Source organism: Nanorana parkeri, unplaced genomic scaffold (assembly GCF_000935625.1).
Source record: "Nanorana parkeri isolate BGI_ZX_2015 unplaced genomic scaffold, ASM93562v1 scaffold313, whole genome shotgun sequence".
In the NCBI taxonomy this organism is placed as follows: Eukaryota; Metazoa; Chordata; class Amphibia; order Anura; family Dicroglossidae; genus Nanorana; species Nanorana parkeri.
Genome location: NW_017306581.1, coordinates 219,016 through 234,328, shown reverse-complemented (window position 1 = coordinate 234,328; position 15,313 = coordinate 219,016). Strand labels below are relative to the sequence as shown.

Below are 15,313 nucleotides of genomic sequence, written 5' to 3'. Positions count from 1 at the left end.
CTTGAGTCCGCAAAAGATACACCTGCGGCACTCTTCTGTTTACTGTGCGGTCGGTATTGCATAGTGTTGCTCCGCTCCTGCGTATGCATGGTCGAAATTGCATGATGGGGGCGGGTAGGGGGTCGGGATAGGTAGGAACGGGGGGCCCAAGAAAATGTTTGCCCAGGGTCCAATCAGTATTAAAGATGGCCCTGGCCAAACAGAGCGAGCAGCCAATAAGCTGACAGGATTAACAGAAACATCTTTGTCCAAATGTATTTGTGAAATGCTATTGCAACCTGAATTAATCACTGTGCAGCCAGACATTGCTGGATCCCCTGTGCCTCTGGTCCCTATAGCAGTCGCAATGTCTGCCATAGCCATTGTTACACCCTTGGGTGCATGTCTAGGTGAGGGAAAGAGGTACTGCATTCAATTTGTCGGTTGGTGAACTCCAGGCACAGTGGCTTTTTTTATTTTCAACTTTTACAATTCTCTTTTAATAGTCCATTTGCATTATTATTATTATGCATTGCTGCATGCATTACCACAACACACGGTGACTCATACTATGTATGTTTGTGCAATGCGGTGCCATTTATTCTGAATGGCACCCCAACAAGCCTTGAAGACGGACATGTGGTTTTCTACCAAAAAAGCTACAGTCTAATTTTTGGTACGTTTTGGTGTGTTAGGTAGCCCATCATTTGATTCAACCTACCTCATTGGTGTGAATGGACCCTTAATGTTTTACTGTAAGTGTTCTCTTACTATATTAATCTGCGGCGATATGCTTTTCACATTCTATTTTAGCTTCCCGGATTACTAGTTTGCATTTTTTGTTACATTCCTTGTATTTAAGGAACGCCAATGCCGTCCCTTCCATCTTATATTTTATAAATGCCATTCTCTTTGCCTTAACATGTAGTTTTACAGTTTTATTTAGCCATATCGGTTTAGTCTTTGGTCTTTTGTTTTTGTTACCCAATGGTATACACTTTGAAATGGCAATATGTAATGTGTTCCTGAAGCAGTCCCACATTTTGGTCTGAGTTTAGGTTGTGAAATGAGTTATCCCATTTTATTTCCCCCACTAGTATTTCCCATACATCTCCCACTGTATGTTCCGGCAGTAGCTAAGTGGAGGTTAGAAACACATATAAAAGTAAGAGAACACATTAAATGGAAGCCATAGAAAATATTAAAGGTTAACAAAAAACATGAAAGACGCTATGCCTGGAGTTGGGCTTTAAACCTGTGTGAGTTTAATTCCCCCAACATCAAGAGGCAAAATTATACCGAAGGTCCTTGGTGCCATTTCACATCTGTCAGGAACTGTAAGCTGTCTGCTAAGTACACCATGCCAAGAAAGCCAGAGGATGTACCCATGCATTGCAAAATTGCTGAAAACTTTGTTAGCTGTAATTCCTCATTGGCATCATGGTTGTTTGGCAGAATCAACTTTGTATGTGTGCTAATTCCCGCATTGTGCTAAAGTCTGTAGCACAAAGAAGTGATGTCGCCTTACTGCATTTGCGTGTATGAACGAGTGTGTGCTTGTCCTTCTTGCATGGGGGCTCTCTAAAAACCAGGAGCTGTGCAGTAGGTGAAAAGGTGGCACTATTACTCGTGTACAATTCTATCTTCTGTTGGTCGCTTGTCCTTCATGTAAGACAAGGTTTCATTAACTATTGTATTAGCAGTGGTAGCTCTATTGTGAATCTGCATGACGCATTCCCACAAAGTGCTCAAGAGCTCACAGCGAACAGGCATTCAGGGAACTCAATGCGTCACAGGGAACTCAAAGTGTCTCTACACAGGGAATCAGGAAAGGGTTAAACTACTACATTAATCCCTATGGTTTCATGACTCACGTGGTAACCAGCAGATGATATAGAACCCTCCGGTGAGGGTTGGCCTTGCTCACACCTACTATTTCAGTTTGATTCATTTAATAGGTGGTGATGACACTTATCGCAGACGTAGAGCTGCAGTATCTTACTATCTTGGTTGATTAGAAAAGAACTCTCCACCATTTTAAGTGTTTAACAGTAAAAATCTACAATAAAAGCAGGCGTTAGAGCTAAGCCACTCTCCCTATGCAAACCTATGCCCTGCCTACCCACTGTCACCCTATCCAATAAAAGTGCCTCAGTGGCCAAGCAATGCAAAACCGATAAGACAATCCATTGCTGGCAGTTCCTGGTATGTTGGTCATGTGATGTTGGAAAAACTCCATTCACTTCCATGCCATTAAAGGTTCACTCTATTTAAATGTATTAGGTTCAAAGTGCTCTTTTGTGGACTGTACCATTAACAGTTTTCTCAGATTTAGTTCCGTATGGCATTGTGTACCCAGTCAGACTTCCTGGGTCAGCCATCGGCAGGTCAAGTTATGGGTTCTGATTCTTCTAGTTGCATTCACTAGAATGTAAAATAGAACGTCAGCAGCACGACAGGCAGCCCACGGGCAGGGGCGTCCCGCGGCCGGGTGTCTCCCGGAGCGGAGACCGGGTGACACCCGCCGTGAGGTCATCTAATGGACGCCTGCAGAGAGAGGAGGGGGGCGTTCACACGGCGGAATGAGGTATGCCACCGGGTCCCCTCCTCTCTCCTGACACTGTCGGACTCTCGGTCCATGACCGAGTGCCGACTTTTTAGAGGGGGTGACACCAAAGTGACTGTTAGTCATTTTGGTGTCACCTCTCCAAGGGTGACACCCAGGTGCGGGCCGCACCCCTCTTTGTGACGCCACTGCCCACGGGCAATACTGGTGACTAGTCATTTGCCCTCTGCCTGCCTTTTTCTGGGCTCCACTCTTCCTGCAGTGTAAGGCGCATTCTGACAGGGAGATGAGCTCATCTCTCTCCTGCTTCTAATTTTAATGTTCAGTCACAGAGTGGGATGGGGATTAGAGCAGAAATTAAACTGCAGCAGAGAAAAGTTAGGTCTCCTACCTGTGTGTCAGAGCTTTGGACTTGATGGGCAGAGATACAAATCCTTTGGCAGGTAGAACTTATATGTATTTCATACTTGTATTTAACTGCTTGCCTGGAGTTCAGCTTTAAGAAACATAGTACAACCAACTTGCGCTGAAAAAGCAAGGAACCAGACAATTATGACTTCTCCTTCTGTAAATCTTGGCCACTGAGCCACTGACCTGGAACAACTAAACAGATTAGGAGCTCTGATGTTCATGACTTGCATACCTGTTGTAGGTCAGTGTCTCCGAAAAAAAAGAAGACTGGGACACGCAGGCAACTTTAGGAAGTCAGCAATAGCCTCCTCCATATTCCTCCCAGTACGTTTTTCCTTTAAGTGGTTTAAGCTATTTGTCAATGTGATGGAGATTGTCTCAAGTAACACTGCACATCATTGCCAAGTCTCTGTGGTGCTACCTTTGCCATCTGCTTTTGAGCATTAGTAATTATGTCCAGGGAAAGCAAATGCAAGCAGGAAGTATTGTATGGTTGGTTAGACCTTCTGTCAGAGAACATTTACGTATCATTATCATTAAATAACGATACTGACTGTACATGGAGAAGATTGAAAAAAGGACAAAAATACTACTTTTTGGTAAAGTATTACAAAGACCAAAGTTTGACTTTAAAGGAGAACTCTGAGATAAAATTGTCTTGACCCTTGCAGTGGGGCTAATCCTGCACTAAAAGGATAAGGGCTAGTTCACACCAGATGAAGTTGTGATGCACTCCGTTCAGTTTGGCACTGCCTATCTAGAGCCCCCTCCACCGTCCGTTCGGCCAGTCAGCACTGGAGGATCAGAGCGGGGAGGGGGGGAATTCATGCAAGGAGCCGTGAGTGACATTCACGGCTCTCTGCAGGGAGATGATCGAGAGGTGAGCGAGCGACGGTATGTGTTCGCTCGCTTCCTGATCTATTGAGCCGACCTGTGAGAGTTTCATTGTCACACGTCGGCTCGAACTATGAGGGTGAGTTATTTTCACTCACCTCATAGTTCACCTTTAAGCAAAAAACTCTTGCACCAATCGCGGTACAATCGCAGCAAAATGCATCGCATTGCTGAAAAAAAATTCACAAAAGGGTGAAGAGTTTGGAGAAGGCAGCAGAAGTGAACAATCTAGGACAACATAGCTGAGCTGGAAAGGCAGCTATTTTAGCCTAGATTGTTCACTTCTCCTGCCTTCTCCAAATTCTTCACCCTTATGTGAATAACCCTGTTAATTTCTGCTTGCTGGTCCAAAAATTTACAAAAAGTATTTGTTCATACAAATGGCATAAAAAACAAAAACAAGAAGCAATTTTAGGCATTTAGGTTTTCACTTTCGGCCTGTACTATTTCTACATTACGTAATATATACATATATTATAAAGTTTTCCTGGAGTGCTCCTTAAGGCTTTACAATCCAAAGCGGTAGGACACGCCTGATAGGCCTTTAGCTGTTAGAGAGACTAGACCCCACGTTGCTTAATCTATTTTCTTGAAAATGTATTAACCAGGCTGCTTAAGTCCACAGGGCCCGAGAACACCTACGTCAGCAAAGCTAAAGATAGCAACAGTGAGAATTGTGCCTGTGCTCTTATCTAGATCCCTTTTACTTTCCACTGAGCTGCCGCTTGGCTGAACTTAGACTGCAGTGGGAGATGCTTCTCTCCAAGCCCAGTGTGTTCACTCACAACAAAATAAACAAGGCAAAGATGAAAATGAAAGGTAAAGGGGAATATTAAGTGAGCAAATATTTCGAGTTATAACTGTAACATCTACCTCAAGTGTTTAGATTAGGTTTTATAGAGAGAAGAAAAGTCATGACTAAGGTAGTTCAGAGGTACCCCTTTAACTATAACCACCCCCTTAACCATGAAAACCCAATCCAAATCTTAACAAATAATTACACTACACAAGAGATGGAGTTTGAAGGGCCACAGCAGCCTTTTATTACAAAACCATTTTAAATAACATTTTATAAATAACAAACAACAAACCAATAACCATACTGTATAAAATTGTTTGATTTCAAGGTCCCCAGCCGCCATACACTGCCTCGGGGACGTAATTAAATCGACTGCAGACCCACATTGGTCCCTATTACCTGGTCATAACCGTTTGACCTAGTTCCCCTTCTATCACGTACATGAGGCTGAGACTGGAGGATGGGGAGGCGTCTCTTGCGAATCGTGTCCTGCGATCCCTGGTGTTGGGAACAGAAGGGTGCAGGGCAACGAGGAGCACGAGTGCCGTAGGCTGGAAACACCCACTGCGTGGTGACAACAGAGAAGAGACGTCAGGAAGCCAAAGTCAAATCCGGTCGGGCAGGCGAGGTACAAAATCGTAAGGCAAACTCAATATCCAGGAAACAAGCCGAGGTCAGGGGCTGGCAGCAAGCAGAGAATAGTCCAGAGCAATCAGAGTCAAGGCAGGCTAAAGTAACAGATACAGAACACAGGCACAAACACTAAGCTGACAAGACCATCAGCAATGCCAGAGAGGCTGGCTCCTCCTTTTATAGTCCCAAGGCTCACAGACAGCTACCTCACTTCCTGTGCGTTTTCCCGCGCACCTTGCCGCGATTCTCGCGCATGCGCAGTTTGCCGCGATTCTCGCAGTTTGCAATCGTGCCTTTACACCTTCCCACACTTGTCATGTAGGCCTTTTGCTTATTCCTTTACACTGCATAGCTCCAGGCTTATCTAAAGAGGGTACCTGGAAATGGCTGCATGTACTTTGTTTTAAATGGGATCACCCATTCCTGGACATTCTTAAGGCTGAACTCTAGGCAGATATAAAAGATGAAAGCTCTGTAACCATGAATACATTATTATTACATTAAGGGCCCATTCACACCAAATCCGTTGCAATCTGTTGCGTTGTGATCTGTTGTGTTGCGATCCATTTTTCAATGGATACTAATGGTAGGGCACCTTTTTTCAGCACAGCATAATGTAATGGATCCAGTGTGAACTAGCCCCATTCACATCCATTTATTTTTTTAGTGCCCTTCCATTACCATCTGTTGAAAAATGGAACGCAATGCAACAAATTGGAAGGTACAATTGCAAGTAAATGGACCCTCCATTGACTTGCGATTTAATTTTGGCATGAATGCACCCCAAATATATTTTTTCGTGAGAATGTGGGCTTAAATTAATCTATCACCTTGCCTCTTTTCCTTACTGCTCTGTTGCCCTGTCAGAGATCTCTGTACATACCCGGACCTTGACCTTCTGGGTATGGAGGAACATGTGACCTCCTCTCAGAATCCAGTGCTTGAACCATAATGGCCAATTGCCAGTCCCAAACACTATAAGGGCCTGTGTCGATGGGCTTTTCTTTGCATCAGATGGGTTTTGCATTGCCTTGCAAGTCTATGGGAATGCGGAACCTGCTTGAAGAATATCAGTTGCATTTAGAAGGAGGTCAGCTGTAGGTCAAATGGGCCGATTATTTTGAATAATCTCAGTAGCATCTTAAACTGATGTCTAACTAAACACATGGACATTGGCCCAAAGCCAATCAGCACAGGCCCTAACGTAACATAGAGACGAACGTTACCCCGTATAAGATCGAGCATCATCCAACACTGAGCTTACACAGGGTCACAACTCCCTGCTCTGTCTGAGGAACTTAGTGGTGGCGAAGGTTCCATGAGTGAGTGAAAGGTTTTCTTATAAGAGATCATGTCACTTTCCCCCATTGGGCAAAGTAAAAGAGGCTCTTTAAAACACTCTTCAAGGGTTAGCTCCAGGCAGCAGGTAAAATTGGTCAAAAATTCAGTAGTTATCCAGGAAACATTACAACTGTGCTTATGTCAGTCCACTCATTGTAACTTTAATTTCAGTTATATTATCCACTGAAGCCTGAGTCTCAAAGTTTTTGACACTCTCTTGTCACATGACTCTCACCCTCCAATCCTTAGTAGGCCAGGGCAGAAAGAACTACATTGTTGACTGCTCACATACAACCCTGTTGAGAACCTGAGCACAGCCAGCTAATGAAAATGAATGCCAGTTGAAAAATTAGAGCTACTCAGTGGGTAGGCAGTGTGCCCTGAGTAAAATTGAATGGATGTTAATGTTTGACTGGAATGTACCTCTAATTGTGCAGCAACAGCTTCACTTCCCACGGGTTCTCTGCACTAATAAACAGAAGAAAACTGTCTGGGGTTATTGTGTATCACACCATGTATAAATGTATATTCCCAAAGGCTTTGTTTGTTTAGCATGTGATGGGATTTGGTTAGTCATGTACATATGTTGATCTGTCTTTGCCAACTGCTTCTGTAAAGAATGAAGATTTTATTACTCATTAGATGATCTGTTCAAAAGGATTTCAACCAGCCTTATCCAATTATCTCCATACAAGGAAATAGATTTATGTAAGGTCTTTTTCAATAAAAAGTGTTCTTATTCAAAGTACTGATTCTTAAGTACTGTAACCCAAAGCAACCAATCAGAATCCACCCTGCTGAAGTCAGTGCAGTACAAAATTTAATCTGATTGGAGATAAAAAAAAATTGACGGGTTGCCAATGGAACAGAAGGAGGAGGGAAATTTTCACCTTTTATGCTGCATTTACACCAAAATCACGAGTCAACGTAGGTCCGTTTTTATTTGCGATTGCATACTCCGATTACATTCTTTGCGTTGCATTATGTTGCATTTTTTGTGGGGTGGGAGGGATGGTTTGATTTTTACATTAAGCTATATAAGGTATTGGTTCTACCTTCCGTTGACACGCTTTAGCAGTTCACACCAGTCCATTCGGTTGCATTGGCTGCCTGCTCTATTGTTTTTTTTTTAGCAGAGGGCAGCACAATGCAACAGACTCGTTTGAACTGCTCCCATACACACCCATTCATTTTCAGATATACTTGCGTAGGCATCCTTTGGCTAACAGATCTGGTGTCAATGGGGCCTTAAGGTTGACAGGGGTAAGAGGGGATTTCCCCTCATTTGTAAAGATTTTAATGTTCAGTCACAGAGTTGCCCCACTCAAGCGGCGGCCATATTGAGTGGGGCACGTGCGATTAATAACGTGCTGGATTAGTGTGATCCTAGTTCATTTTATTACTTCATTGCTGTGCTGTATGTGTATAGGCCAACGTAGTTGGATCTGTATGTGCGTTATAATTAATCGAAATGAATCGATTAAAAAATGTTTATATTAATCGAACACGAAAATTTTAATCATTATCAGCCCTAATAAACAGTTCATGTTTACAAAATTGCAAATAGCAGAAAATAACCCTCAGTGGAGGCCATCATAATGAAATATCTGATATATATTATAACTAACCAAATTAGTTGCATTCCATAAGGGTATTCCAAACTCATAGACATCCATAAGAGTATTCAGATATCAAAGGTTGTCTGCCCCATTTCTGCAAAGGTAATAAATCCTATAGCAACCAAAACAAAGGAACAACTTCTTCATGCATCAACATCAGGGCTCTACCAAACATAAGAGTAGTGGACCTGCGTTGGGGCATAGAGGAATTAACACAGTAAACAAGGCCACACATCATGTATCAAGAACAAGTCACATACTACCAGGCTATAGATGTTCTTACACAATAGGCATATAGCACAGGATCCTGTAGTGTGTGGTCTCCACTGCGGAGGGGGAACCATGCACACTGGCCTCCTCCCCAGGCCAGGAGGAATTTGGGAGGAGGATGTAATTCATTGTGATGGCCTACTTTGAGAGTTATGTTTCTGGCATATCCAATCCTTTACTGATTAATTATTTATATGACTATATAGTGTATGTTCATTGTAGATGGAGATTCAGATCAGTGTATATGAGTTCTTAGAATTACAACTTCAAACCCAGTCCTGAAGAAGCGGAGTCTACTACAAATTATAGCTGTGGTGTACATGAGCTTTGTATACACTGCTATATGCTTTGGATGTTCTAATATATGTCTTTTATGAATACATTATATTAGAGTTTTATCTGAAACATAAACATTCCATGTATTGTTACTGGTATGGTCATAGTTTCTAATGCCAATATAAAAATTCTTATTTAAAGCGCTGCACAAACTGTTGGCGCTATATAAATCCTTTATTATAATAATAATAATAAAGTACAGATTATTTATTTATCTTTATTTATTGCAGGTATTTACAGAGAGCTGACAATTTGCACAGCGCTTTACATAGAGCACATTCACATCAGTCCCTGCCCTCAAGGAGCTTACAATCTAATGTCCCTGTCTCACATGCATACAGGACTGATTTAGACAGAAGCCAAGTAACCTTCCAGCATGTCTTTGGACACCCATACAAGCACAGAGAGAACATACAAACTCCTTGCAGATAGTGTCCTGACCAGGATTTGAACCAGGGACCCCAGTGGTGCAAAGCAGAAGTGCTCATCATGGAAGTGGCCACTTTCCATCCATTAACACGCTCTCTAGTATCTCATAACAGATGAAGAAAACGCTTGCTCAAGCAATGGCTAATAGGGATGAAAGGGAGTATGCTTATTTTATTGCCTCACTGGAGGGGTCCACCTCATCCTTTATTTAAAATGAACCAGTGGCAATGCTATGGACACTCAAGTATTTACATATTCTTAACAAGCAGTACATGAGCTTTAAAGGACTTGTTACTGACCTTCGTTGTTGCAGGCACTGTGGAGCTATTCATCCTAAAGTGTAACAGCAAAAATACCCAATTCATCCTCTTGACTGAGTCACTGCTGGGAGTGGGGAGCAGAGTCAGATAAACTGGTGGGCTATGACTATGGAGGCCGAGTAAGGCAGAAACATGTCAGCGGTTGTGCTTTGTACAGATGCACGTGGAAAAAAGTTTAAATTTCTTCGGAAGATCATCATGTGCTGGTTCCACAGCTTTTGAGTTGCTGAGGGAATTACTTGAACAATTTAGCTGCTTCTGCTGTGAACTTTGAGGATGAATTGTTCTACAGTGCTTGCAGCTATGGGGGTCATTAAGGATTTGCTTTAAATGTTATTTATGCATTGTTTAGAATAGCCTGGCCACAGGTTATATTTAGGGACTAATTCCACCTTTCTGACCATTTTTAATGTTACACCCATATTTTGGGTATATTATGAAACATAGTCACAGTCCACAGACCCCCCCTCTGACCGACCCCTCCTATGTAGCTGTGCCTGGTGCCACCCACACAGCATCCATTCACAGATCCATTCACACAGATCTTTATGTGGAAGACTACAAGTCCCATCTCTTATCAGAGGGACTCGTAGTCCTCAAAGAAGCACAAGTGTAGTTACTTTCTCCAGCCCCATACCTGATGGTATGGACTCAAGGCTGGGACAATAGTCTGCAGGAGCCTGTTCACTCATTATGGTTGCAATGTTTTGCAGGTTCCAATTTAAAAAAATTTAATACATGCACATTTATTGTTTTATTGATGCATTTATTCTTTTTTTTGCAAAAGGTGGACTGTGCCTCTAAAGCTCAATTCTGGGAATAAAAATGTTTACACAGAGGACTAGGTATGCGACATAGCTTTAATATAGTGTATGCTATGTGTGACGGGCTGCTGCATAGTATAAAAATCATACCATGCAGCATGCAGGCTCTAACACATAGTGCTGGACTTGCGAGTTGCTGCGGGTGAATGAGATGCAGCTAGAGTTGTTAAAGGCTCAGTCACATCCCCACCTCCCCTCCTCCATTCACAAAAAGCTGTGTATTTTTTATTTTTTTCAGCATATAAAGTGTTCTGTGATTGGAGGATGAGAGGAAAGGGTGTGGATGCAACAACATTTTATGTTCTCCAATCACAGAATGCTAAGAAACACAGTGCTAGGGATTCTAATGAGCATTAGTAATTGGCAAGTAGATCGTCCAGCTGGAAGACTGGAAGCCGATGGAGCTCTGGACTGCTGCTAAACACAGCATAGCGGACTGAGGCATCCCTTGCATAGTGCTTCAGTCACCAGTGCTGCTCAGGGAGCCTGAATCCTCTTGCAGAAGCGTGTCAGACTGCTGGAGACCAAAAACGCATGTGAAATTTGATTTTGTTCCCTGACACACTGTATCACTAAGACATCATCTTATTGTCTCAGAACTGGCATTCATTTGTCACAATAGTGGCTTAGAGGTCAGTCATCCCTACTGTATGTCTACCCTGTAGTGCTATTTAATATGTTCAAATAGTTCTACTGCTTATAAGAAACAATTAAGATTGTGTTACAGTCAGGTATGAAGAAAATTGATTTCCCTTGATATTAGAATATCACTGATTTCCAAGGTGGACATAAAGTTCTAAGCAATATAAACACTTGACTAAATACTTAAAGTGACATCAAAGGATCATTTTTCCCCCCTCCCCCTAATGTTAATGTCAGCACTTACCTTAAATGATGTCTCATAATCCGATCTTCCTCTTCTTTCCTGATGTTTTCATCTGTCCCTCCAGCGGTGCGGCGGCTCTCTGATCCGGCGCTGACTCCTCTCTGCTTGCAGCCACTTCCGATCCCACGGTGTCTGAATGCGGGTGCACACGTCCATAGACTTACCTTGCATCTCTGCTCGTCTCCCAGCCGAGAATCCGAACTGCGCATGCGCCTGCCCCAAGATGCTTTGCGGCCGCCGGAGCAGTTTCGTGAACTAGGATCACACTAATCCAGCACGTTATTAATCTGAGTTGCCCCACTCAAGCGGCGGCCATATTGAGTGGGGCACCTGAGATAAATAACGTGCTGGATTACTGTGATCCTAGTTCATTTTAATACTTTATTGCTGTGGTGTATGTATATAGGGCAATGCCGCAAATACATATACATACACACACACACACACACACACACACATTCATCTCTCTCTCTCCCCCTCTATTTATATATATTTATATGCAAATGTGTTGGTCAGAGGGAATAATTGTCTTTCATTGACATGGATATTCTGATAATTCTTCTATACTGTTTGCATTTATAAATCTAGTGGCTGTGTGTGATCATTTTGCAATCACTGTAATAAAACCTTTCCAGGGATAACCTTTTGTGGTGTCAGATTCAAGGGGTTTTTTTCCGCAGAGACAGCAGATCTGTTAATAAATGTTGGCCTTCAAAAGACCCTGAATCCTCATGCTTGAAGTTACATTTCTGTCATGTTTAATATTTTGTATAATAATAAAAAGGCTGCTATGGCCATTTAACCTCCTCAGATATGTAGTCTGATTTATTGGGTTGAAGATGGGAGGTTGGTGGTTACAGCAGTATTGGCATCATTGGAATTGGGATATCTATTTTACATTAGTCAAGCAGCTGCACAATATTCTTTCCAGACTGATTCTTGAATGGGAGGGTCTGGGTTCATTATATTAAGCTGGTGGACTTCTGTGTTTTAATGAGGAAAGTTGCATTTCTTTAGAAGTGATTAAGGGGAGTATCTCACCATTGTCACCAAAAATGAAATTGCAATTGAGTTGGGATTCCTAAAATTTCACTTGTATCTTAGTACAGAGATCTGTCAGCATGTACAAACGAATGTACATGGAGTTCCCCATGACAAATAACTCTGTAAATTGCTTATAAATACACCCCTTAAACACCTAGAAACAAGAGCAAGCCCAAAAGCATTTGTGACTTCTAATTTCCTGCTCTTGTGATTGTCTCAGTGCTTTCCCATCAGTTTTGGGTGTGGGTACCTTTTAACCTGCGCTGTGCTGCCTTGACAGCTCATTCAAACGGCATACGTTGCCTTAGTGTAAAATACATTAGCCCACCACAGTGTGAAGCTTTGCTGTCAAAGAATTGCAGACACAAAGGACTCTGGGTAAACCATACATTAGGTAGCATCTTTATTCTATGGCATCCACTGAACGCCTGTGCTAATAAAATCATTTTGACAGACGATTGTATCAGTCTTGGCTGTAACGAGTGCGAGAAAATTAATATGAAAATGATATATGTGAAGAAACTGCTGACCTGACATTATTTGAAGCCGCTTGTAAGTCGACATACAGAACAATGCTTGTTTTCTTTTTTTCAGTGTATGCCACATAAGGGCCATGGATTTATTCTCGGAGCCTACGAGTGCACTTGCAAGCCTGGATTTTATCATCCTGACATCTTTTCAGTGAATGGCTTTCAAAGTAAGTGCCTTTTGGTTGAGCAAGAGGAAAAAAGAGTGACATTAATAATGCAGGACTCCTTTTTATCCTTGTCAGGGTTATACAGTAAATTCCCAGTGGTCTACAACTTTATAATTATATAATCACTTAAAGCAGAACCCTGCTCAGGGGAAGGTTCACCAGTAAGCTTATATAACATATTATTATTGTTATTATTATTATTATTCAGAATTTATATGGCGCCAACAGTTGCATAGCACTTTACAATATAATAGAAGACAGCATAGTTACAATACAATTCAAGACGAGATGGTTAGGAGGACCCTGCTCCTGAGAGCTTACAATCTAAAAAAAATTGAAAAAAATTAAAATAACATAAAATATATATGTTTTTACTAGGGATGCACCGATACTATTATCAGTATCGGTGCCAATGCCGAGTATTTGGGCGAGTATATAATTATACTCGCCCAAATGCTCCGATGCCTAGTCTGATACTTCCTGTATCAGGAAACCGGGGAGCGCGTCATTACATGCTGCCCGGCTTCCTGATTGGCCGGGAAACTGGCTCCATGCTCCCTCGTCACTGTAATGACTCGCTGCCTGGCTTCCTGATTAGTCGGGACGCTGGCCAATCAGGAAGCCGGGCGCCGTGTAATGACAGGAAGTTGATTGGCCAGGAAGTCGGCTTCATGCTCCCTCGTCACCTCATGCTCCCCCGTCACCTCCTGCTAATCAGGAAGCTGGGTGGCAAGTCATTACACGACGCCTGGCTTACTTAATGGGACTTCCGGTATCGGTATTCGCTATCGGCGAGTACCGGAAAAAAATATATATCAGTACTCGTACTAGATACCGAAATACCGGTATCGGTGCATCCCTAGTTTTTACAACCTTTGTGAATATCTTACATATCTTTCCACTAGAGTCTAGGTAAATTATAATTATTATTTTAAGGAAGGCAACTTGGAAACCATATAAAGTCCCTCACGTTATTTTGTATGTCATAAGAAATATTAAAGGTAAATCCGGGCTAAACAAATATTGTCTAAGTATAAGAGCCCTATGCATTCTTGGTGTCCTTCATGTTTAATTTTTCCAGATCTGTGCAGTATTTCAGAATAAAACAACTCCTGCACTGAGATTTTGTAATAAAGACCCATCACTGCTGCTTTCTCTGTTTGCACTGGGGGATTGGTCTTGTCTCCGCTCCCTCCTGTAGTTTTCTGCAGGCAGCCTGTAGTCCAGTCCTCCAGCTGTTGTATATAACAGTCCTTTCACTCCTTAAATTATTATTATTATTATACAGGATTTATATAGTGCCAACAGTTTGTGCAGTGCTTTACAATATAATATAAATCACCCAACACAGTTATTACCTTTTGTATCACTTGCCCCTCCTACTAAATTGTAAATTCTCGTGAGCAGGGACCTCCTACCTTCCTGTATTGAAATTGTATTGTTGTCTGTATTGTGTCCCTCAGTTTTGCAAAAAGCTGCACAAACTATTGGCGCTATATAAATCCTGTATAATAATAATAATAATGACTCCCAGAGGCATGTTGGAATTTGTAGTTAAACCACAGCTGGAGGGCTGGAGTTCCCCACCCCTGCTGTAGTAGATCCCTCCCACTTCCACTCTCTGCACAGGCCATGTACAGCCCAATCATTTGTTTTTTACCACTACATAGATAAATTATTAACAATGTTTGCAAAAGGCATTTGGCACACGCACACACGCACACAGACAAACAAAGATATCTCTCTGCCTCTCTCTCTCTCTCTCTCTCTCTCTATATATATATATTTATTTATAAATAAAAGCTTTTATATTATATTTTAAAAATATAATCACTATAAGGGAAACCCTAGTCAGTGAAGGGAGTGTCAGTAAGCTTTTATAATATTAGGCTACTAGAACATTATTTTATTCTTGAACAGGTGGCCAAGAAATGTATGTTCAGAAGTTTAAAAATAAATTCCCAGCAGCTGCAATCGGCGCCATGTGGGAGGGTTCCCTGGATTGAATTGTACTTTGTATAGGGGGGTTAGCTGTGTTCACAAGGACATTATTAGTGTTGGTTATGTGTTAAGGTGAAGCACTGGGGTCTTGAGGAATGCTGAATTAAGTTTTACTTGCTTAGCAGGACATTACATGTATGTATACAGGAATGCAGCATTATACATGAAACATATACACCGATAGAACTTCCTGTGAAATCATAGAGAAGTAAGCACAGAGACTATCATTGCAGTATACTGCCATCTAGAGCTCAAAAGATAATA

At 42.0% G+C, this 15,313-nt stretch overlaps 1 protein-coding gene across 1 annotated transcript in view; it reads left to right on the top strand.

Annotated features, from left to right (window-relative positions):
* Nucleotides 1-15,313, top strand: part of GPR158 (G protein-coupled receptor 158) — a 147,851-nt gene that overhangs the window by 72,553 nt on the left and 59,985 nt on the right. The window contains exon 3 of the mRNA XM_018557950.1: nt 12,946-13,048. Within this exon, the coding sequence (XP_018413452.1) occupies nt 12,946-13,048 (103 nt within the window). The remainder of the gene's footprint in view (nt 1-12,945; nt 13,049-15,313) is intronic.